General features: G+C 42.9%; 1 protein-coding gene and 1 long non-coding RNA gene across 4 annotated transcripts; one reads left to right on the plus strand and one right to left on the minus strand.

Annotated features, from left to right (window-relative positions):
- Window positions 1-1,915: 1,915 nt before the first annotated feature.
- On the minus strand, window positions 1,916-24,865 carry PDE6B (phosphodiesterase 6B). Its single transcript, XM_042823010.1, has 22 exons — window positions 24,455-24,865; window positions 21,365-21,517; window positions 20,939-21,028; window positions 18,793-18,933; window positions 17,666-17,740; window positions 17,479-17,543; window positions 16,022-16,088; window positions 15,827-15,874; window positions 15,496-15,645; window positions 14,394-14,537; window positions 13,770-13,835; window positions 12,843-12,989; window positions 11,898-12,005; window positions 10,737-10,846; window positions 9,772-9,859; window positions 9,138-9,238; window positions 7,671-7,778; window positions 6,836-6,899; window positions 6,042-6,116; window positions 5,348-5,431; window positions 4,661-4,817; window positions 1,916-3,580 (listed from the first exon to the last, which is right to left on the minus strand). Exons 1-22 carry the CDS (start codon window positions 24,863-24,865, stop codon window positions 3,522-3,524), a joined length of 2,511 nt encoding a protein of 836 aa, XP_042678944.1. The 3' UTR covers window positions 1,916-3,521.
- On the plus strand, window positions 2,947-12,385 carry LOC122162588. 3 transcript variants are annotated; one of them, XR_006169601.1, is made up of 5 exons: window positions 2,947-3,298; window positions 4,710-4,856; window positions 8,383-8,463; window positions 9,332-9,393; window positions 12,305-12,385. It is a non-coding gene; the product is annotated as an uncharacterized LOC122162588 (long non-coding RNA). The 3 variants fall into 3 exon arrangements; XR_006169602.1 differs by lacking the exon at window positions 12,305-12,385 and adding an exon at window positions 10,137-11,350; XR_006169600.1 differs by lacking the exon at window positions 12,305-12,385 and having other exon boundaries at window positions 9,332-11,350.
- Window positions 24,866-25,258: the final 393 nt, after the last annotated feature.

Consider the following 25,258-nt stretch of genomic DNA (forward strand, 5'->3'; position numbering starts at 1 on the left):
TACTCCCTGCTTTCCTAGGACCTTTCTATCTCTGTCCTTCAGCTCCTATCCAAGAAACACCCCCACACATGCCCTACTTCCAGTCTCACAGGGGTATTAATTTCCAGCCTCTGCTTTAAAAGCAACTATGACCTGTCCACATTAGCTCCTGCCATGAGATCCCTATAAACAAGACTCCTTTCCTTGTCTCCCACTGGTGCTGAGAGCTGATTGAAAAGTTGAAAACCTCTCCTGGGCTGCTGAGGGGGAACCATGCCAGGTGTCAGTCTTGTCTAACTGGCCAGTATCTTAAGTGGGAAGCAAAGTATACGTGTAGTTCTTGACAGTGCAACAAGATGTAGAGACATTTGTTAGTGAAGGCTTGCTGATCAGAAGGAACAGCTGTTCCAATGTTCTGGCAAAAAGATGATGCAGTTAAATATAACCATTTTAGAAAAAAAAAAAAAAAAAAAAAAAAAAAGGATTGCATGACCTTGTCTGTGATGCAAGAAAGTCAGTGTTCCTCTCAAACACTTAGCAAATACTGGACACTGGGAGTGAGAGACGTAGGGACAGGCAGGGAGAACCTCCGTCCATAATGGAAGGGTTTCTTCCCTTCAGTTGATCCACTCCGGGCCATTATAGCTAATGGGAGCATCCATAAATTAAGCTGAGTGTGATAGTGTGATGGGGAACACAAAAACACCAGATATCTGCTGGCTTGAGGGCAAGGAGCATCTGTAAGAAGCACAGCTGGGACCTTGAAGTGCAGCTGCGCTCCTGTGAACTTGGCATGGCTGAGATAGCCTTGCTAAGTGCAAAACCACAGAAGTGCAATGACAAACTTACTGTCTAGAATGGTGGAACTCAGTCTGAACATGTGGAAATTGGCATCAGCTATAGACTGCTGAAGCTGGAAATATAGAAAAAGCAGTCTGAAAAAGTCAAAACTATTCTGGGAAAATAGACAACTGCATTGTCTATGGGCTATTCCAGTTGAATCATAGAAGTCAGCAACATCTATTGGCTGCTCAGGTGATGGTGGTGTCCTACACTCACTTATGTCTGCAATGACTTAAAAATGTCTCTTTCTACTCAAAATGTAGCATCTTTCTGAGACCCCCCTCTGTAAACCTCTCTGTGTCAGACCTGCATGAGCCGGAATGGGTAGGAGCCACACTAGGGGTGCCTGGCTGGCTCCAGACTGTGGTATGAATCATCATCAGCACAACTTTGTCCATCATTGATAAGCACCAATTGTAGGAGTAATTTGGTGAGTGCTTTGAGATAGTATAGAAATGTATATGGGCACACATCTAAGTAATTGATCGTAATTATATATTCTTTTTACTTGTAGTGATATGTAATTATTTGTCATATATACTTGCTTTACCAGTAATATTATTACTACATTACTACAATAGTAGTAATGCTATGTACCAACAGTTTGCAAAGAAATTCAATGAACAGAAAAGCCTCTGCTCATGGCTTCCCACAGGAAGATGAGGAGCAGTCAGCTGCAGGCAGCTGAGGAACAAGTCGGACGAAGCCAGTTTGATTGCATTTCTGTTGGCAAGAAAACTGCATGGAGCACAACGGGAGATAGTGAATGGTGCTTGAGAGGGCAAGGCTACAGTGCTCAGGAGGCAGGCAGCCTGAGGAACCAGTGCTGATGTCCAGAAGCAGTCTGACGAGGTGGTTTTGCACGGTAGAGCTGCATGTGCTCTGCATGGGGCACCTCTGCCATCAGTGGAAATGGGAGTGGCAAGTGGGGAGCAGCCCTCTGTCTCCAAAATGCACTCATGCAGGTGGGTGGGCACGGGTGCCCCAGCCCGGATACTGTACAGGCCAGCCCTGCATCTCTGAACTCACACAGTGCCGCCCACAGCAATTTCAGCATCCAGCACACAGGACAAGGAATTAATTATTGGCTTTATTTCCAGGAAAACATCTGAAGTCAAGGAGAGCTTTTCTCAGCGACAGGCATTTAGCTTACAATGACTTGAAGTGATCTTAAGAACCCACTTCTTAGCACACCACAATAAGATCATCTCATGGCGTATTGCCCACTGGAAACAACTTGTTTGGCTTGGTGTCCTGGAAGTGCTGCCATGTGATGCAAGCCTCCTACGTGGTTGCAGATGAAGCTGAGATATACAACACGAACCAATTACTAGCTGCATATTTAGCTTTTGAGCAAGTGGAGAGGTTTCTGTATTCTCTTGAAGGACAACTTGCTGCTCACACAATAGCTGCATAGCGACAGAAGATTACTTCTTAGTGCACTGGGATCTGGCCAAACAGTCACCAGATACTGCTATGGCTATAATTTCCTTCTACTTACAGTACTTCTGTAATGCAAAATAAGTTACTGAGGGATAAAAATACTGAAGGTAGCAGGACTAATAGAAGAAGATCCCCACAAATCAGAACTCTCATTACATGGCTGACGTGCCCGCCATGCTCTGAGTAAAAGAGAGAGAGAGAGAGAGAGAGAGGGCAGGGGAGTAGAGAAGGGTCTTTACGATAAGAGTATTCTAACATGGTTACATTAATAAACAGGAAAACTAATTAACTTAAATAAAGGAGTAGAATTCATCACTCTTTTGAAGTTTGGAGTGGACTGAGAAAATCAGACATCTCAAGCAGGAGGAGAAAAGGAGGAGGGCTGATACCAATCAAAGGAGGATGTGTTAGATAGCACTGGCATTACAAGGTAAAACAGAACAAAGTCAGATGCCACAGTTCAGGTTGTGTGGGTAACTGTATGAGGCGCTGCAGTGGGTAGTGATGACACTGCCTTCTCACAACCGCATGTCACAGCACAAAGCCTGCGATCGTGCACAACGTGGGTCCTGTTTGTGAAGCCAGCATCTACTGGGTCTTGCAGCTGAGGGATCATGCGCACAGCAGCAGCCAACCCAAATTCCCAAAGTGAATGCAGAATTACTACTATGTGCATTCCTTGGACTTACAGAGAAATGTAGCCTTCTAGAACAGCTCAAAAGTTCTCATGCTTCATCCCCACCTACAGATTTCTTTCTGATATCCTCAAAGACAGAGATTTAGATATTATAAATTTAGCTGTTCTTCACTTTTTCTACTCTGCAGGCTATTCCTTGCACACATGGACAATCTGGGAGATTCACTGGCTGGCTATTCCTTGCACACATGGACAATCTGGGAGATTCACTGGCTTTGTTAGCTTTGGGGTCTGCAGTATTTCAGTGCTGGAGCAGTGTTTCTTCTGTGGCCACGCAACCTGATATATTGGGCCAAACATTGCTCTGACTTGCCACGTGCCATCTGACACCATCAGGTATGTTAAATGCAGTGAGAGTCAGGACAGGATGGGTCCCTTAGCATCAAGAAGAGATGCAATTAAGGCAAACGAGATGTAGCCCTTCCTTGGTTGGTCATAACCCTAATTAAAATTGTCCAAGCAGGAATATATATTTTAAGCCAGGACTTTTTGTTGTTGTTGTTTGTTTCTAAACATGGGCATTCTCATTTTGGGTGGATGTATTGCCTTGGAAATAGATCTAAAGTATACTACAGGTTTTTGAACTTGGAGCTGTTCCTCCGTTGCAGGTTATTCCATCTGCCATACAAAAAGAAAAAAAGAATTAGAAGTACAATGTAAGTGCACTAGAATCTCTTCTTATTCACCACAGCAGAGATTTTGGACTTGTAAGATATTGAACGGTCAGTGAAATACCTGCAGATATCTGCTATGCAAAGCTAGAGATATCTGCTATGCAAAGTAACTGTAAGTGCAGTTACTTTGGAATTGTTTTAGAGTTAGCAGAAACCTTCTTCACTTAAATACTGATTACTCAGTCACGAAATAACTCCCCAGAGGTCATATCCAGAGTATTTATTTTCAGTACTTTAAGAATGGAAATGAGATAAGACCTGTAAACTCTGTTATTTGAATAATGTCTAAACTACGGAGCTGTTCAGGGAGTAGCAGTGGAACAAGTAGTGCAACAAGAAGATGCTTCAGTGCAGCCTTCAGAACAGAGGCAGCAAGTTCTGACAGGGTGGTTTTCAGGCACCTGGAAAGGCAGCCAGGAGCCTTCCACTTCCACCTTTCTCAGAGCCAAACAAACCCTCAAGATATGAAGTACGTGTTAATATGAGCTTTCATCCAGTGTTCACTGCAGCTGATGGACTGATTGAGTGCTATCCAGATTAGCCCACAGACAGTGGCAAATAGATTCAACCCAAATAAATTGGCAAGGTGCTAATTTGGGCTAGAAATGGGGTGAACTACTACCCCAGGAATGTGTTAGCTATTTTCAAATCCTCCTGCTTCACAAGCTGTGAGATGGCACATCAGCCAAGCCTGTACAAAGGGATGTGTCCCTGCACTTCTCAAGGGACTACAGACGGTGCACAGAACTTCTTGCTGATCCCAGCTTCATGGGAGCTTGTGCTGCATGTAGCCCATTTGTAAGGCACAAGTAGCCCCCTATGCTTCCGATGCCTTTCTGACAGCCTATCATGGTGCTAGGCCTTGAAGACAAAAATGTATTTTAGAGTCCTATTTTAAACTTTGCTAGTGGAGCAAGGCTGAGGAAACTATTCTTGGCATCTGACATTGTTGGGGCTACAAGTCTTGCTGCAGGTCTCAGAGCGTACTGAGTAAGTGAACAAAATGATCAGTATTGGTTCTGACCTTTCTGTGCAGCCATTTTCTCTTCCTCCTTTTTCTTCTCTTCCTCCAGAGCTTTCATCTTTGCATCATACTCATCAGCACGGGTCTTCCACTCGTTCCTGTTGTTCAGCAGCCCATCGAGCATAGGCTGAATTTCCTCATGGAAACGTGAAAATTCCTGACCAAAATACAGCCATCAATGCCATGCAATGTGGAGGTACTGACTTGCCACCCATCCTTTGCACCCAGAACTGGCCCTGATCCTTGCCTGCTGGGCTGGCTACACGGGGAGGGCACAGATGGCATGGAGAGGGGCCCTGCAGCATCCTAGAGAGTGCAGCTGGTGAGAGGAGGAAGTTCATCCCTCCTGAGCAGAGGGAAGGATGTGTCTCCTTCTCTCCTTCCCTCCCTCTTTCCCTGTGCCAGGAGGAGGACAGTGAGTTCTGTCTGCTGCTCCTGGTCTCATCTGGTATACAGATGATTCCATGCTTTTCTTGGACTTGGATCTCTTTGAAGTCTCCAAATGTTTTTTCTTCAAGAGGTAGCAGAACAGATTCATTGAGAGATAGGAATCCCCTTGTTATCTCCTCTGCCTGCCCTTGTGCTCCTGCGTTCTGTTGCTGCACCAGGACTCTAGACACTAGGACCTGAATTTTGTGTTGAGAGAATGGTGTGCACACCTTATAGAATATAGAATGGTGTGCTTACCTTATAGACAAATGTGCACACAAAGTCGATGAAACCCACTTGAAGCTTTGGGAGTTCAGCAGCTTTCCTTCTGTCCATCATGGGCTGTGGTAGGACACAATCACAGCATGATATATAAGAACACTGCACTGGAAAACACTATTCTTTTTTCTACTCAGTGTTGCCCTGTTGTGTAAGCTGGGCTGTTCAGCTGTGCTGGTCTGTAGAAATTGTAGACAGCTCTTTCTTTGTCTATTGTGAGATCAGGGACAGAATTTTTCCTTTCCCTCTCTCAATCAAATTTCAATTCTATAAAACATTTCTGAACATGGAATTATATTTTAATATGGTCATTTTGCTTACTGAATCATTACTGTATTATTTATGTTGCATCTGTGGAGATATACTATGAAAGTCTGCTTAGTGATTTTTTTAAGTCTACTGGGTCTGTCACGGCTTGGGATATTCCATGATTTAAAAAATAAAAAAAAAACAAAAAACCAAGCTGAGATGGGTGGAGACAATTTCAAGGAATAATTCTTGGTTCTTTCAACGCCAAATTTAAATATTTTCCCTATTTGAATGCCCACTTTTCTGGTGGATTTTGTCAAGCCTGGAGCCACGGAAAAACACATCTCTCTGAGAGCATCCCTGCTTGCAGTGAATCTCTATTTACTGTCTGAACTGCGCCCTCTAGCTCTCACAGGATACTTACAATGGGCTGCTGCTGAAGGACGCTTATTTCTAAGTCCCCTTGCTCCCAGAATTCTGCTGCTACCAGGAGAGCTACCTACATTGCCAAGGAGAGAAAAAGTAAAATTAGCACTGATTTTGATTTCCAGATGGACGTTAGGACAGGGCTGACTCTGAAGCAAATTCACTTCCAAGCCCTGGGTTGCTCCACACCCACATCCAGCCCCCGTCTTTCTGCTGGGAAGGGCAGACAGTAGCCATGGGATTGCACCTGAGTAGTGATGGCCCAGATATCGTTTTTGCACTTGGACTTGTCAGCTCACTGCTCATCTATTAAGAAATGTTTCTAATGTGTCCTGCAAGGATTTGGCTTGTGATCACAGTTTTATGGTTTTCTATTAAGACTTATTCAGCTGTCCTTTTTTCCATACTGAATGGGAAGATGGATTTTATTTATTTTTATCCTCCTTTAAATTTTAGTGTTTCTTACCTAGTAATTGATTAACTTCAGTTCAGGAAGGAACTCCTACCAGAAAAACAAACAACTAACAAAGCAGGAGGTATTGCACTAAAACAACAACAACTACCTGAACAATTTCCTTCTTTTTTTCTTTGCTCCATTTGGTGAATGTAAATGCCCTGCAGATTCCAAAACTATAATTTCAAAGATTGATTTATCCATCAAGAATATTATTATTATGAAGTATTTTCAGTAGTTTTAGTAGGAAACTTCAACACAGTTACTGAGTAGCTTAGAAACATACAATGCTTTCAAGTACAAGCTAGAGAAATCTGGCAGTATGTCAAGCACCTGACCTTACTCTGGACTTCCCAAGGCTTAGTGATTGCTGACAAATCACAGGCAGTCATCATCATGGCCCTAAAAACAAAAAATAAATTAGTTTCTTCTCTGTAGCCCTGAGGCTCAGGATGTGCATGTCCTACCAAGTGTATCAGTTCAGTGCTGAAGTGGTGGATAAAGAAAAGCAGGCTGCTGTAGCCTTGGCTCTGACTGGGACATGGATCGAGAACTGCTTCATGGATCAAATGGGGTGCTAGGAAACTGCTCTCTTCTGACACTAGGAAGTTCATCACTTCAGTCATTACTAGGCTGAACCTTGTGCCTGTAGGCTAACTCATCTGAGTTCCTTGCAGATGTTTAACAGTGAAAACTGCAGCAAGGTTGTAGGTACAACTCATCACAAGCATAGAGTGTTCTGCAGAGCCTCTGCTGGCTGCAACAGCATTGTGCAACTCAGATGGATTTTCGTTAGGAAGAACAACTCATGCATGAGGTTCCCTTTGCTCTGCCTTTGCAGAGCAATACATTTTTACCCTGTGGTTTTGCCTTGCTTCTCCAGAAGATCCAATTTGAGTGGACACTACCACATGCTGGCCTCCTCCTAAGGGCAATGCAAGGATGTACTGACTGCACACAACACCAGTGTGTTTTTTTTTTTCCTCACTCAATTTACATTAGAAATCAAAAACAAAGGAGTGTATCAGCTAGGGACTATTGCTGCTGAAGCAGAACAATGTTTCTTAAAACCAGACCTATTGTGGATGTGTGCATGCTTTGTAGCTCCCACCATCCAGCCCCAGAAGAGGGACACTACCACATCTCTAACCCTCAAAGAGATGATCTACTCACATGACAACTTCTTTCTTTGTCGTCTCCAGAGACAGGTAGTCAGTCCAGGCAGTTGTACTGTCATATGTCTTAGACTCATCAACAATCTTCTGAAACATTGTTCTTTTTCTTTGAGAAAAAGAAAAAAAAAAAAAGTTCCAAAAGAATGAAGTAGGTGTGTTAAAAATAGATGTCTGTGCTCCCAGTAGACATTTTCCTGGCAGTTATGTCTTTAGGGAAGCCCCCAGCAAAACCAGGCATCTTCACTTGTTTCTTTTAAGTAGAGGGAACTATTGTAAATGGCTTAAAGGAATAATAAGCAGAGTAGTGAGACTGGAGCAGGAAGCTTGAAAGCATGTGCTACTTCAAGTAATGCATAATGAGAAGGGCTTCTGGCTTTCCTGACAACACAAGAAGGCTTTTTGCCTGAATGCTGAGCAAACAGCAGAAACTTAGAGCTAGCTTAGGTGTTAGAGCACCTGTAAGACTGCCTGTTGCTCAGTCTGATCTTGTTAATATTAGCTATAAACCTAAATATGGGAAGCAAATTCCAGGGAGGGATTTATATACCACACGCCCACATTTTGAGTGGCATGAAATCTTGAAAAATCTGCTGGTTCAATGCTAGTGACAAAGAAGGACCTTTAGGCCATATACACAATGAAGCTTGACTATGTGCTCTGTCCACATTTTTTCACCTGGAATCTGATCTAAATTAATTCTTCACATACAGATGACAAAGACCAGCTAATTCCTACCTGGTATGGAAGGGAAGTGCAGATATCTGTTCCCATACAATCACCAAACCTCCAAAGTAAGTGAACTGGATTAGGGTTGGGGTTAGGGTTCCTTCCTCGTAATCTTTTTTCTTTTTTCTTTTTCTTTTTTTACTATTTATATTGTGTGTAACCATCCTTCAGTGTAAAACACAGAAGTAATCTCTGGCCCTGTACTTCAAAGCACATTTTGAAAGTTCTTTGCTACTTAAGATGTCAAATATCATAGACTTCCAGCTTATGCCCCAAGAAATTAGTGGATATGACAACATGGTCCTAAGTTTTTGGCTTTGGTGAGTGAAATAGACTATGAACCAAGTATTCACCTATAATGAACCACTTACTATTTGAGTTGTGTTGTTGCTCTCCCAGAGAACTTAATGGAATGCTGGCCAAACCATTGACCATTAGTAAGTATTTTTAGTGCTGAAATGTTATAAAAAAAATCATCTCTTTATTTTGGTTAGGGGATCATATGGGGCCTTATTGTAGACAGGAGGCTGAAAGTCAATACATGATATAATTAATCAAATTCAAAATTCTTTTGAACAATTTGAATTCTTCCTGGAAGCTCTATTACTGACATTAAAAACAGTCCTCCATAGGCAATGTTTGCTACCAGAGGGGCTCTCAGAGCAAAACATCACATTTTGTCTTTGTACAGCTCCAGCTGCATGCAGCTCTTCACCCACAGTGTACGTGACCAACTTACTTGAAGTAGAGTGCCAGATCTGTAGCTATAATGGCAATATCCATCAGATGAATCATGTGCTCGTGCTGTCTCCGGTTGAGGTTCTGGCATATATTCAGTGACTGAAAAAGAAAAGGAAGCTGCAAAATACAAGTCCTGTGCTGCTGTGAGCTACTGGGAATCTTGCTTTCTCAAAATTGCTTTTTTTTTTCTAGAGCTGCAACTTGCTTCCCTAAGATCTGCTGGTGCCTGGTCTCCCTCTGTACTCACGAGCAGGGTCAGTGTCTGCACCTTGATACACCTTGAATTTGCCAATTTGCCTGAAATGGAAAGTTAGCTGGGGGGTGTATTGGCCTTGGTTCCTCGGAACTACAGGAGACAATCTTGTGTTTCGTGTGTTCCTAAAGGGGCTAATGATATGGCTTCTGAAGAATCCAGGTCATGTAAATGTTCTGGTCACTAGGGAGAAGAAAACACTTGAGAGTGGAAGAGAATGAGCTGGCTGTAGAACCTCAGAAACCCAAACCAGAGATATACCCTGTGCTCAAACTGTGGGCCATGGGTCACAGAATTTGACAGCCTGGTGTTTACTGATTAAAAAAAAAGTCACTGCAGTTAAATTATTCAGGCTTTTATATTACAGTTAATAACAAACCTCTTCAGAGAGCAAAAACTTTCCAAAATCCAGGTGATGTCTCTCTAAAATTGAAGATCCATGAAGTTTAGCTAAAGGATTTTGAGATCTGGTAGCATAAGGGAAAAATAAAATATGTTAGTATAGCACTTAAAAAAAAAGTATCCTATCTGATATTTGTCATGAACATTCAATTTATCTAGCAAAAGCTTAGGAGTAATATTGTCAACAGGTGACTCTGCTTATAGTTATTTGTACACTGCATATAGTATTCTTCTGCCTGTGGATTTCACCTAAATTGTTTTTCTTAGTAGAACTTTCGTTATTGGGCATAATGAACTTCTTGTTAAGTTCCTGAAACAGTACGTTTTGGCATCTGTTAATAGGAACTGAAAAACCACTGGTCCTTGAACATCTTCCTAGGCAAAGTGCAAGACGATCTCATATTCAAAGCACTTGTGATGAACTTGCAGCTTCACTTACATTTTTTCAAAGCTCCAGAAAGCAGTGGGATAGCACAGCCAAAAAGCATTGCAGAAGAGCTATGATCTGACACTACCTTGCTGTTTTTTTTCAATCAGCTACTGGAAGCAGAACTCACATCCTCACATATGTGATAGGTTTCTGCAGGCAGCAAAGTCAGTGCTATGCATAGTGCTTTCCAGCAGAAAGCATGCTTCCTATGTCCAGGATGGTCATGGAAGCATCCTGCTTCTCCTGTGATGCTCAGACCACTAAATGCCTGCATTGCACCTGGCCTACCTTGTACCAACAGTGTAGAGCTTTGGTTTAACCAAAGAGCTGAGGGCAGCCTGCTAGGAGGCAGAGCCCAAGTTTACAGTATGCAGAAAAGAGAAGTTAATTGACAAGTAAGACTGTTACCCTGCATATAACAGAGCTGTGCAGGAGTTTAGTGGGATCACAGCCTGAATCCACTCCACGCAAGAGAAGCAGGAAATGGTTGGAAGTGGCAAGAAAGCACTTACTTCATCTGGTAGAGGTTGTTGGTTCCTCTGTGGTCTATATCATGGCACAGAGCAGCAGTTACCATTGCAAAGGCTTCAAGGTCTGTGTAGTAGCGCTTCAGTTTGCCTGTCTGGAGGGTGAAAATGTGCATGCCATCTGTTAGTATGTCTTACAGGAAAAGGTATGGGACTGTGACTTGGACAACCCCCACTGAGACAGCCCAGGAGAACTGGAACAAAGATAGATATTACATACAGCATGTTTAGATCAAAATGGGGAAGCAACTGGAAACAAAAGGTTTCAGACTCAAGTAGACGCCTGTCGTGTGTATATGCTTGATGCCCATCTGCAAGGTTGGTTGCCTGCTGCTACAGCAGCATTATGCCATTGGGGCGCTTGCACCCTGACAGCTACCTGCATGCCTTCAGTGCTGGGCCGTAGGGCTGATCCATCACAAGCCTATGGTGACTAGAGCACTTCTGATGCCTCTGTTCTTTTGTGGGCATCTCTCACCCATGAGAAATGGCACTTTGCTACACTCATACTACAATCAAAGAGTCTTCAAGATTGTAAAAGACCACTAAGATCACCAAGTTTAATTGTCAGCTCCCTCCCACCGTGCCCACCAACCACATCCATCAGTGCCACATCCACAAGGTTCTTGAACACCTCATGGAATGGTAGTCCACCACCTCCCTGGGCAGCCTCTTCCAATGCATTACTACCCTTTCTGAGAATAATTTTTTTCTGGTATCCAACCTGAACCTCCCCTGGCTCAACTTAGGGCCGTGACGTCTCATCCTTCCACAATTCTCCAGGGAGATGAGGCAGACTTAGCAATGGGCTTACATACGTGGCTGTTCTGCCTACAAATGGGAAATGTGTGGTTGTCTTCATCTGAGCTAGTATCACTCATTGCCAGAAACTACTGGAGGAAAGGATGTCCTGCAGTCCTTCACCATACCATGCAGACGGATTAAGCTGGAGGCTCTTCAATACCAGACATGTCTGTGCCTACAGTGCATGCAGTTAATGTAAACTGGGGCCTCATATGGTGGTAGAAGTGACAAACCAATCCTATGTAGGGTTTGAAGGGAGCCCTGCATGTCTCCGAGCCATGACATCTGCCTTACTTGGGGTAAAGCCGTGCCACAGAATGAGTAGGGATGGTGTTACCTTACCATGAGAAGTGTGAACATGGTCTGTGCAACGTTGAAGCCATGGCGCCAGTTGTGGTACGTTATCTTCCGGTAGCCTTTACTGACAGAGTACACAAACCTCACCAGAACCTGAAATTGGGAGGAGGGTGTTTGATGTCAGCTGGCTTGTGGGTGAAGCTGGCTGCTGCTGCTTTTGGAATAAAGACAATGCATAGAAATAATGGATACCAGTCAGACCTTCAAGAGAGATGGCTCTGTAGGTCTCTCTGTAGAGATGGAATGTTTATCCCCTACGTGGTTATAATACAGAGCATTAAATATCCGACTGTTTTTGTCCACCTGTGTTCTGCTTATTTCCCTTTTATCTACAGAGGTTTTTTTCCATTGGAGAGGGAATAAGAGAGTATTCATTATTTTAAATCTTAAAGGGGCAGCAGAGAATGGCTGTTCTTCACATCTGCACCAGGAGCGTCGTTCCAGAGTGGACATTTTGAATGCTTATAACTGACTCGTGCTGTGGATAAGAAGCACGGAGGTAACCCTTGTGCAGAGCCCTTCGTTTCCCTCCTGCACTCCTGCCGGCCACCCGATACGTGCGGGAGGGACGTGCGGCGGGAGGCTCTCTGTGCAGCAATCCGCTGGTCCCACTAGATGGGGATAAAACTCACAGCATGTGCCGAAACATCCCTCGAAGAGAACGGGGAACGAAAACGCGTTTTCCTAATCTGACTGACACGGACTGTTTCAAAAAGCCTTGAATTTGCGAATTGAAGACTTTGGGGTTAAGTAAGGTTCGATAATAAGGTAGGCAGATTTTTGCACGGTGCAGTCTCAGTCTGTAGAGGCCTGGTAGCAAACGCATACTGGTAGCCCACAGAGCTTCCCACCGCTGTACAGAGCAGAAGTGGCCAGCTTCATGCTCCAGACTCATGAACGAGGTGGGGGTCCTGGGTTAGGGTTAGTTACCTCCTGTGGGATCTGGAACTTCTTCACCACGCCAAGCTCATAGTACATCTGAATGCCACACTTCACAAGCTCCAGTTCAGTGCAGTCGAAATCTGAGAACCTGAACTCATAGATTTCAAACTTGCTGGGCCCTGGGAGTTGCTCTTTCTGTGAAAGGCAAAATGGTTTGTTGCTATGGTATTTATGCTGTCTCTAGAAATACCTGGAAGTGGTTTTGCTAAATAAGAAGTTATCAGTCTGATGCTGTTGGAAGACATCTGTTTCAGAATGTGACACAAAAACAGCCCTAACAGGGCTATGTTAGGGTTAGGGTTAGGGTTAGGGTTAGGGTTAGGGCTAGGGTTAGGGTTAGGGTCAGGGTTAGGAGCAATCGCATTACTTCCAAAGGACATACATGCACAAGGATGAACAACTTTTTACATAAGTAAATATTTTCCTTCAAGGATTTAGTACAGATGAGCAAAAATGTTATCCCTCTTCCTCCGTTAAAATAGCCCTGTTAGTGGGGGAGGAGGGAGAACTGTTTTGGTCTGGCACAAGATATTGTTTGCATTCTGTTAAGCACTCTTCTTTTTAATTTGATGTAGTTTGGAGAATCCAAACTTGTCAGGTCTTAGACTCAGGAAAAGTTTTAAAATTCCTCATTCATTCTTGTGAAGAAAATGTATGATAGTTCAAGGCACATGGCATGTTCCCAGTTGGACTTTGGAACCCCTTGTGATAAGGAGGCACTAAGCAGGCACTTCACAGGAAGGCATTCTCTGCTGCTTGGTAATCACACAGAACACAGGAGGGGCAGGTGTGTTTCACCTTTGCCCTTCACCATGTGCCTCGTTGATATCTACCAACTCCAGCAACTCTCCCCTGCCTCCACCCAGGCAGTAGTTGTTTGCTACACTTCCAAGTTCACCTGCACACTGCCCTTACCAGAATACTTGCCAGCTCCTCTTCCTCACACTCGCTTGGCTCCTTCCCCAGCTTTTCTCGTGTTGGCTGCAAAGAGCATGGACAGGTTACACTGACTACTATATCTTACAAGATTGTGTGCTGTAAAGCTTGGGGGTAATCTAGGGTGAACCTACAGGAGGCAGCTCTGATAAATCATATTTTCCTCTCAGACTCTGCTTTTACTTCTGATCCTTCAACGTATTCTTCCTTGAAGGAACATTATCTCTTGCTTTAATTTTGGCTTGTTTTTCCTCCACTTGAAAAATTCCCCTAGAAAATTCCCTGTGTCTCAGCCAGGCTTAGCGACTCCGTATCTTTTGTACCAAGATGGTTTTAGGATATAAATTAGCTCCTCTTTCACACCCTACAGCCTGTCCTGAGCAGCATCTGCATGAGCCCACCTCCAGGCCTGGCTTAGGCACAGCATGCTGGGGCAGAGAGCAGAAAGCCTCAAGTCAAAATAAAGACTTGTTCTGCTATAGTGTGAAGGCTTCCATGGCTGGAAGACTTTATATGGGATGGGAGACCTTGTCCCACAGACACAGCTGCTGTTGAGCACTGAGCAGTATGCTAACAGGAGTACTGTACATTGCAAGTCATTACCAGAATTTCCTGAATTTCATCCTTGTCACACTTCACGTGGTAGAGCACCATATCCTGGGCGATATCTTTCCGGTTCTCCAGTTTGTTCATCTTATCATATGTATCTGTGTTGAGTACTGACCAGCCCAAAAACTGTGTCAGGGACTTGGAGAGGAGGAAAAAGAGAAACAGTGAAGTAACCAAAGTGTCTGTTTCCTATGGCCACAGAAAGATAATGCTGTATAATATATTATTATAGAAACATGAGCTCCAGTCTGGCCCCAAGTTTAGCAATGAGCAATTGCATGTTTGTTCCTCTAACTGTTCTTCACCACAGCAGCTCCCCAGCTGGTGGATCTGCCTAGATCTTAAGACTGTCCATACCATGCAGATTCGAGGACCCTTTGTCCTACTTGCATATGTTATTACAAGTATTCAGTATACTACCCCATGTCTATGGGAAAGGCTGCAGTCACAACCATGATAGCAGGTTAGGAACCCTCATATCAAGGGAAAGCATGATGGTCTTGTCACCTTTCACATCTGTTTAGTCATACTTTGTTTGCTTTTATCTTATTTGCTGCTCAGTGGCCAATTTGAATTGATTTTTTTTTGCTTGGTTGTTTATTTGGTAGTAAAAGTATTTCAGCAAATGCTCTGATTGATAGTGGATGCCAAGATCTATATGTCCATGTTGGATTGAAATGAAAAAGAAGCATTTCTCAGCCACAGTGGCTTCACTTAGCGCTACTGTTTGTAGATTCAGCAGCTGGCCACACCTTGAATCACAGCCACACTGATTACTTCTGTGTAATTGCCAGAGGGAGTTGCCCAGCAGTATCTGAGCACAGGTCAATATAGTCACATTACTACCTCATAGCTGTTGATAGCTAGGTGTCCAATCTAAGAATGCTGAAACAAAATAATCTAAACATAGGTGAATTTACAAATTTCAAAAGCATCCAACTTTCATTGAGTCACCTTCAAAACTTTCCATCTACTGCATAACCTATTAAGAAACTTAGTTGCAGAACACTGGGGGATGTTTGCAGGAGCGCTGTGAGAAAAAAAATAACCTCTCTCAACCATATGAACTTCTTCCAGACACGGTAAGGAATTATACCTCCATCAGGGTCTCATCCTGTTCATCAAATGGCTTCCCATCTTTTCTGTTAAAAAATGTGACAACACCAACAATTTCTTCCTTTTTGTTGACTATTGGCATGGAGAGAACATTTTTGATAGTCCATCCTGATTCGTCTAGAGGACCTTCCTTGAAGAAATAGCAAGCAAAAAGACACTATATGCTTAATTTGTTTTCTAAATACAGCAGCAATCCAATTTCATATCATGACTTCTGATGAAAAAAATACCTATGTGCCTGATATTGACTCTGAATTACATTTCTGTAAGTAAAGTGGAATGCTTCATAGAAGTGGAAGTGTTCACATTACCTGAAAGTTAAACATCTCGTCTGCAGCAGCATTCATAATATTGCAAATCTAGGGGATCACAAAAAGAAATACATATGTATTTTACAAATTGGACACAGAAGTTGATTAAAATGCCAAAACAAACAAAACCTGAAAAGTAGCTTTAATGAAACTTCATTTCAGAAAGCCTTAATGAAGTCCAAGCTATGCACTTACAAACCCACTTTCAGCCACATATGTTGGCAGTCCAGTAACTAGTGCCCAGTGATCTGGCGTAGGATTTCTGATAGAAAGAAAATGGAAAAGGATAATTAAGAGTATGTATTTATTGAAGGACAATGATAACAGAGCTGGCTGCACAATCTACATATGCATTTCACTCTCAGCTATCAAGCAGTTTTGTTACTTTCAGAGGACCTACATGCACAAGCATAATTTTTTACACAAGTAAATATTTTCTTTCAAGGATTCAGTACAGATTAGCTCATAGAATATACTCAGCAAAGCACTTGAGTTAAGAAAAAAGTATTCCTGGTAGTGCAGGTCATGTTTCAGAGCTACAGCATAGAGAAAAAGAAAAGAAAGTCTCCGGTTAAGAGTCAGCCAGATTAACCCTGCTGAATTTCTATCATGGGAGCTTTTCTTGAAGCATGAAGGTGCATAACAGGTGGATATTACTGCGTAGTGGTGTGACCAGCACAGGTAAAACTTCTACTGTGTCCTCAAGGAGACCTTTAGCCACATCCTACAGCAGTTGGACAAGTGGTGAGTGGAAGTGCTGAGGGACGTGAGGAAGTATGCTGGTAGGCATCTGAGGATGTGGAGGGTACACGTGTATCTATATGTGGAAGCAGGATACATGAAGATGAAAGTGGGTGGCTAAGAAGCTTGATGAGAGGGGAGCATCCTGCAAATGCAGCCATTTATGTTTCCCTTCTCATGTTTTGTAGGTGAACATTGAGGAGAGAAACACCATACAGAAGTAGCAGTTTGGAGAGTTAAACCACTAGAGAAGAGGATGGTTGGTGGGGGAAGTCTCCTCAGAGCCCACTGGAATGAAGCCCAAATGTACTCCGCAAAACTCAGTGGCAGGAAGTGAAGGTGATTTTCAGAACGAGAGTCTCAGGGTAGAGTAAAGAGAGGAGGAAAAGTCAGAGACAGCCTTGAGGGGGGTGACCAAAGGAGAAGAGAGCAGAAAAGAAGCTAGAGGACAGGCAGAGGAACAGGAGGGACTGTGTGGGTCGAGAAGATATCCAGATGAATGGTGGGCAGGGCTGCGACTGCAGATGCCTCAGCATCAGGGCAAGCTGGATGGGCTCAGAGGCGAGCACAGGAAAGATATCAAGGAGGAGTGATGCCTTGGGCTAGCACAGACAATGGCAAAGCTGCAGGCAGTCAAAGCAGCTCATTCTCACACAGAAACAATTGCTTGTTGCTGGTTCTTGGAGCCTGACTTAGAAGCTGGAAGAATCCCACTGCCCTGGAAAAAACCTTTGTCCCACATAAATATGAGTTGAAACAGCATCCTACATTCTGGCTTCTTACTCAGTCTTGTATCAGTCCTCTGCATATCTCTTTATGAACATCTTTAAATCAGGGACAACCTTTGTTTCCGCTGCACTCTGTGTCTTTACCAAGCACACACAAACAGTGGCAGCAGTCTGGGCACTTACGGGATGACTTTAATGTCTTCTTTTCCATGTAATATATAATCAATGACTTTGTAAAAGACTATTTCCTGCAAAGAAAAAGAAGAGAAGAGCAGTGTTAAATATAGTGGTGAGATAATTCATCAAGACAATAAGACCGTAAGACTATGTAAGACTATGTAAGACTATAAGAAATATGGCTGTCGCTTACTCTGCCATCCGGAGTGCGAGGTCCTGAGTAAGGGGGAACTTCTCCCAGCAGGACAGGCCATAGATCAAAAAATTCCTGTTTTTCAAAGAAAAGAAGTATATTTAGAGTAGAAAAGTGCATTTTGCCTCAAATTTCAGAGTAACTGCTGCTTTACTATGCTGGTTTTGGTACTCTGTGAACAAGACATGAAACAACATGGCTAGAGCAAGGCTGGGCAGCACAATGGTGTACCTAAGCCAGAAAGAGTCAGGTGCCTTACAAGGTTGCATATGGCCATTTACAGCTTATACACAAGACATCAATCAGTGAACAGTGTGGACTGTATGCACAGAGCAAGCACCTATTTCTGTATTTTCCATGTTCCTCATTTTCCAGAGTGTTTCAATTGGGCTGATTTTCTACCTCACTAAGCCCAAAGAACAGTTTCTACTAGGCTATGTTATAATGCTTTACCAAAATAATGATCTTTTAGTATATCTCCTCACATGACCAAGTGCTGTAAGGGCTCAGGCAATGTGGTGGAAATCAAAGTCAGTGGTAGCCTCAGTTAGCCTGATGCCAAAGTAAAGCAGAGATGCTATGTAAATGTTGCTGTGTAACTCCCATGTAAAGCTTGTCAGTCAGCTTGCAAACAATCAGAACAAATCAGAGCTGTAGAGGTAATTCAGATGCTCTTAGTCTGCATTTCCTTGAAGCCAAATTTCACCTTGAAGCCTTGATAATATGCATGTGGATGAGGTCTTGAAGTGAGTGCCTGTTTTGTTGCTCTACTGGCATCTTATTTTATTTCTGGCAGCCAAAGACTTGCTGAGGCTGTGCTTGCAGTGTGGGCTTTGGTTGGGATTGATGCTTGACAATTAAACACGTTTGCCTCTCCTTTGTCTCCATTCTTGTCCTCTGCCTCTTCAGATAGTCCCATCCCAGTGATAAACTCTTTATTCTCCTCCTCTTTTCTTCATCCTATGTTTTTCATTTGTACAGTGGAATTAAAAATGCAAATCAAAGCAGGAATAATGACTTAAACCTAGCTTGGAGTTTGATTGTCCCAATAAACCTTATCTCCACAAATCAGTCAGCTGTGGATAGTAGCAATCAGAAATATCTGTAGCTCATCAGTGAACACTCACCTTCTGCTTTGTCATGTCCAGGAGGCCTACTGAGTACCTGTCACAATTCAGATATGCTCTCACAGTATAGAAGGCCTTGTGGAATTGCCTCTCAATATCTGTCAATTCCTCAAAGACCTTGTTAGCTGACCACAGCAGCACCTGCAGGATAAAAGCCAATTGTAAGCATAGCTTTCCCTTGAAGCTAGACTTCCCAGTTGTGTTTGCATTAATAAGGTAACTGTGTTTTTTTTTTTTTATACTGCAGTCCCAGTGCAATAGCAAAAGTGCAACTGCAAAGTGTAAATTCATTGCTTATTTACACTGGGAATTACTAAGGAGAGATGCATTCTGAGGACTAGTCATGCCATCAAGAGTACTGTGCTAAGGGCCAGTCTTACAAAGGTAATGGTGCCAAACAGACTGTACACTTACTTTTTATATCCATGAGTAAAATCTTGCAAAGTCTAAAGGCTGGAGTTGGAAATATTTGAATCAACTCTTTCCTTAAAGGCTTTGCACAGATCTTGTGTGCGCATTGTCCTATGACCCTCTACCCCATGCAACACAGTGTGGATATAACCTTAAGAAAGCTTTTCCTACTAGGCTATTTCATCTGTAAAAATGGAGGTTCTGCAGTGAATTAGGCAGATGTTTCTAATAGTAAAAAGTAGGTCTTTGTGGTCATAAGGGGAGCTTTGTTATCTCTGAAATGATAAGGAAGCCATCTATGCAGATGCTGACCTTTGCTATTGCCTGTGTTCCTGATTGGGTGCTTTGCTGTCAGAGCAAAGGAAACAACAGTGCCAGTGCCTAGAAGTGCTGGTAGCCTCTACCTGAAGCTGACTGGACCTATGCTTGGAACACGGAGCACTACTGCTTGGCCACGGTCAGGAAAAGTGTGACTCATTGCTTCTCTGAGGGCTAGCAAACATCATATACAGTTCTGGCCTGCATTGCTCTCTGTTTCTGACCCTTGGGATGTGAAAGCTCTGGCACTGTTGTAAAGACTAAGGTCTTTAGAACAGAAATACTACTAAATACTACTAGCATCCCACAGATAGGACAGTGTTGTTGCCATGCAAATTGTTAATGGAAAATGAGCAGTGGCTCATCGTTGCTCTTTTACTGCATGCAATATGTGAGGCTGAAAGCCACAAATGCAGTGACAAGGATTGAAAGAAACGCATGACGGAAGGGCATTATGTGATCTACTAAGACTCTAACAGATTACAGTCTAACAAGCAGACTGTGTTCTCTTTGCACATGATGTTTTATGTGCAGGTGTTTTTTCAATATAAAAATCTCACACATCTTTGAGAATGCTGTTTGCTCAGACTGTACTGAGGTAGTTCTAAGTCTAAAGCAACAAACAGTGTTAACTGTTGCAGATACCTTTTGATCTAGATGGCCAAACATCTGCTAGTTGAGCTAGTTTAGTTTTTCTTTTCCGCCTTTTGTGGGATCTGCTAATACAGCGGTGACATATGAACATCTGATTCCAGGGTTCAAGCCCAGGTCAGAACACCCTGCAGGATGCACTGGTTCTTCCACATCTTGGGTTTGTGTTTTCCTTTTAGACTCCATGCCCCCCCACGCCTGCTAAGCCCTCAAGAGGAATGAACTTTGGCTAATTCTACCTCAGTTAAATTACTTAGCATTGCTAGATGGCTGTATCACCTGGACACCATTCACTGGTTTGTGGAAAGAACTGTGCAAAGAATAAACCATGGGAAAAACTTGTGACTGAACAGGTTCCATTCAAAATACCTGAAATTCATTGATTTCTACTGAAGGAGAGAAATAGATCAGGCAGATGAGAATCATTCTGCTTTCACTAAGAAGAAATTCTATAGTATTTTTATAAGCATAAAATATAATATTATAGTGTTCTTAATTGTTTTGGGAGATCTTTCAGTGCTGCTGTCTGAAGTAGATAAATGCCTCAAGAGTGTTCCATCACCTGAACTCTGCACAATATCTGTATTTACCAGCAAACAGACACGGTGAAAGACTGAGGAAGAGGGAGTATGTGAAAGCATCCAGGGGCTGCCTTTTCTTTCTGCTCTTTAGACACAAATCTCTGAAGCAGATCATCTATATTTCTGAAACCAGAAAAAGTGCTTTTGATTTTAAGATACAGCCCAATTTGCATCCTTGCTCTTACCTGGCCTCTTCGAGTTTCACAGTTGTGAAGATAACTCAAGTGATAAATTTTCAGGTTTAGGGAAGCAAAATTCAGGTACTTCAGGAAAAGCTGTAAAGAAAAACAATGGAATTGGGTCAAATGCAGTAGCAGTCTCATGTATATTGGATTTCATAACACCACTTCAGCAATGTCATGGTAATTCTCCTGGATAAATGCTTTGCTTTGCACCAGTGTGAGATAAGGCTTATCCCACTGTAACTTCCCTGAAAGATTTCTGAGATAAGTATCTTCATAAGAAGCCTCTTCTGTTACAGGGTGGGTCCCCTGTAAGGAAATTTACACCATGGTGCTTCAGTAAAGCAGACATCCCTAATGTAGAGGGATGTATTACCCATGTTATACATGTTGTACAGCAATGCAACAACTGAACTATTGACCACTTACTGTTTCATCAGAGTTGGTGAAGAATGGGCCGTTCAGCTTATTAATAGCCAAAATGACAGCAACTAGATCTTTGCCATTCAAGATGGGTGTTGCAAGGATGCTTTTTGTAGTGTAGTCGGTGAGCTCATCAACAAATGAACTGAACTGGGGACACTGTTCAAAGGAGAGTTTACAGATTAAGCACTTTAAACAATATTTGTAGCCTTAAAGCCAAACCAAAGCATAGATTCTTGAGGCAAGCTGTCTAGAGAAAAGTTTTGCTTACAACATTGAGGAAGATAAAAAATTAGTAGAAAATTGCATAATGAACAGGTAATAGAACTAGTATCAAAGAACTGGCTATGGCTGCTGATTGGTTGCAATACACGTGCTTTTTACAAAGATCTTGCTAACTATAATCATTTAACATGTTGAACTCTGTGAGAACAAGGAGGGTCTCCACTAATCATCCTCAGACAACTGACTTCCTTCATTATAGCTCCTGTATAATTTTCTCCAGTGTTGTATTAACACTGCAAGGTGCATGTAACCAATTTCTATGCAGTAGTGTGTAGCTACAGTTTATAAACCATGCTTTATATTACAGTCATTAGGAATCTCATTCAATCTCATTTTTCTGCATGGAACAATCTAGACCTTGGCTCTCCTGATAAAAAATTGTTGTCCAGAGGATTCCCTTCTCTATTAGTGTATCTTCAGCCTTAGTCTTACAGTTACAGTTTATCGTTCCTTCTTGAATGAAAGAGCAGCAGCAGGCATGGGAAATCAACCTGCAGCCACTATATGTGCCAAACGTTTTTTTACTGATATTGGGGAACATTAGGAAAGATGTTATGGTGACCTCAGTACAAACCACCGTGATGTTGGACCTTTGTCTTTGGGATAGTGGGCAGGAGAGCTTTGAGGAGGATGCAGCAGGCACCACCTACGTTTTCCTGGCACTCTCCCCCAGCACTTTGAGCAACTCAGCCCCATCTCTCCAAGGAGCTTGTTGGACAGGCTTGCAATATGCAGATAGCAACAGCAGGGTTTGACTGCACAAGGAGTCCTATCCTTGAGAGAACTGCCATCGGGAAAGCACTAGGTCATGCTATAGGAGCAGTATGAAGAGAACTCAGTGTGATGTCAGTGTCATTGTCTCTCAGTGCCAAAAGAAAATGAAACATAGAAAGGGTAATGTGAGGAAGGCAGACAACCCAGTGTCCTGCACAATGACATACTCATACTTTTTCTCCTTCTGATGGGAAATGTGGGAAGGGTCTTACTGAACCATCATCTTCCTGCTCAGCTGAACGAATTGTCAACTACAGCTCCTCTTATCTGAATTATTAAAAGCCCAGAGCTTTGTTGTCTCTGATCGCAATCAAAATGTTGCTCCTGAAAGAACTATCACTCTACCGCACCTTCTCCCTACATATCCTCTACTGCTAGCCTTCCCTGCCAACTAGGGTAGACCAAGCAATTAAATGTTTGTGTTTCCTTCAAAAGAACTGTCATAATAGTGGCAGCACCTGAAAGAGTTACAGTTGGAGTGCAGCTCTTGGCTCCCAGTTCTGAAGTCCTTACTTATTCTTAGAGAAATGTCTGAAGAGAGAACCTTAAAATTTTAAGTTATATTCTGATGCATATTCTGCAAAAGAATGACTGCAAAACTAAGTCAATATCTTAGTGTGTTCTATGGAGATCAAGGAAGATTTCACCAAAGCATTTGGATATGATCATACTAAGCAACAAATGGGCATATGAACAGATGGTCTCTGTATCTAGCAAATAATAGGTGGAGTAATCCCAAATGCCATATTTGGGTCACATGGATTTTAGTTTTATATCTACGATTAGGGCAAGCAGATTGTAATTCCAGCCATTCAGATTTATGTGATTCAACTGAGGAGTATGAGAGGTAGGTATTGTTATGAAGGCCATAGGAATGAAACACTGAAATTCCTTGCACCCCTCTCAATACTGCACTGCACATTGTCTGCTGAAAGAGTGTGCTTTTTGCTGCTTTTGGTGAAAATCACCCATACTCAGGTTACAATTAGTCCACATGCTAGACTATTTGGTGAATAAAGAATTGGTTGGATAGTCTCAGCCAAAGGGCTGTAGTCAACAGTTCTATGTTCAGGTGGAGGCCAGTCACAGCTGGTGTCAGGGCAATCCCAGATAGGTATATAGACTGGAGAAGAACTCACTGAGAGCAGCCTTGTTGAGAAGGACTTGGGAGTTCTGGTGGATGAAAAGCTGGACACGAGTCATCAGTGTGTGCTTGCAGCCTGGAAGGCCAACTGTGTTCTGGGCTGCATCAAAAGTAGGGTGGCACCAGGGAGGAGGAGGGAATTGTCCCCATCTGCTCTGCCCTTTGAGGCCCCATCTGCAGTAATGCATCCAGACCTGGGGCCCCCAGCACAGGAAAGGTGTGGAACTGTTGGAGTCTGCCCACAAAGACAATCAGAGGGCTGGAGCACTTCTCCTATGAAGAAAGGCTAAGGGAGCTGGGCTTGCTCAGCCTAGAGAAGAGAAGGCTGTGGGAGGACCTCATTGAGGCCTTCCAGTATCTAAAGGGATCTTATAAGCAGGAGAGAGACCCACTTTTTACACGAACAGTAAGACAAGGAAGAATGGTTTTAAACTAAAAGAGGGGAAATTAAGATTAGATATCAGAAGGAAATTCTTCACTCAGAGTGTGAGGCAGTGGCACAGGTTGCCCAGAGAATTTGTGAATGCCCTGTTCCTGGAGAAGTTCAAAGCCAGGATGGATGGAGCCCTGGATAGCCTGAGCTGGGGGGTGGCAATCCTGCCCCATAGCAGGGGGTTGTAACTGGATAATCTTTAGGGTCTCTTCCCACCCAAACCTTTCTGATTCTGTGATTCCATGACTATGATTCTATGATGAGTTTAGCTTCACCTCTCTCCATAAATGCAGTTGGAAGCAACTTGCACACAGATTACTGGTGCATTAGTTTTCACTACACACCAGTTCCAGTGCTCCCAGTTGTGGGACCAAGATGCCCTTCTGTGTCTTCACCCCTTTGAACCAGTAAGCATGCAAGCCTTTTGTCTACTGAGTAAATGAATGAACAGCAAACCTACCTGACTGACATCCTGGATGTTCATGGTTTTCTTGGTTTGCGCAACGTAGCCCACAATGCCTAAGTCCAGCGGGTAGACTATCTCGCAGTCAGGGGAAACCAGGCATTCCTCCAGCGTGCTTCCCTCTTGAATGTTGAAAAGCCTTGTTGCAAGTTCAGGTGTGCCGTTTCTTTGCCTGTACATGAAAAGACTACAGCGATCAGCATGAATAAGGGACCTGATTCTTCTCAAAGTCTTGAATACAACTTTCTCCATGTTGATGCTTTCTTGCATGTCTTGTATCAACTCAAAAAGAATTTCACTTTCATTGTCATCGCAGGACTCTGTTTTCAGTTTCTTCTCAAAGTACTGCTTGGCAAAAGCAGGGTTGCCATCAAGAAACTTCTCCACGTCGTCTTCACTAATGCTCATTGTGAATGTCCTGAATCCTGTAGTAGTCCAATGATGTGGTCTATGCAAGAAGAACTCTTATTTCTGATGTAGTTCCTAAATTTTCATAATAGAAGATGTTGCTTCTAGAACAGCCAGAGATGATGTACCACTGCAAAGAGAGATCGTCATCAGGAAGGTATTCCTTTATAGTGCTGGAGGTGAGTCTGTGGGAGGACAGATCTTCTCAACCAAACAGATTAGATGACCTCTACAAAAGCTTTGAGTCAACTTTCTTCTTCTTAATCTAAATGCAAATAAAAAACTGAGTATTCACAATATCTTAAAGCGCTCTCCTTTCTCTTGGCAAGCAGAAAACTTACTGAAATAATTACATTGTAGTAGCAACAAAAGAGAAGAGCTGCATCTTCTAAC

The sequence above is a fragment of the Centrocercus urophasianus genome, unplaced genomic scaffold (genome assembly GCF_019232065.1).
Source record: "Centrocercus urophasianus isolate 14NV4802_14NV808 unplaced genomic scaffold, USGS_Curo_1.0 seq_21, whole genome shotgun sequence".
Taxonomy (NCBI): Eukaryota; Metazoa; Chordata; class Aves; order Galliformes; family Phasianidae; genus Centrocercus; species Centrocercus urophasianus.

What these genes read in the sequence shown, in the direction of transcription:
- PDE6B (XM_042823010.1), bottom strand. Translation starts at nt 24,865, where the DNA reads ATGAGCATTAGTGAAGACGACGTGGAGAAGTTTCTTGATGGCAACCCT. An exon ending in AGGAGCTGGCAAGTATTCTG is followed by an intron (nt 12,990 to 13,769) that starts GTAAGGGCAGTG and finishes TGCCTTTCACAG; the next exon opens with AAAGAGCAACTCCCAGGGCC. An exon ending in CTTGGGAAGTCCAGAGTAAG is followed by an intron (nt 6,117 to 6,835) that starts GTCAGGTGCTTG and finishes TTGGCAATGTAG; the next exon opens with GTAGCTCTCCTGGTAGCAGC.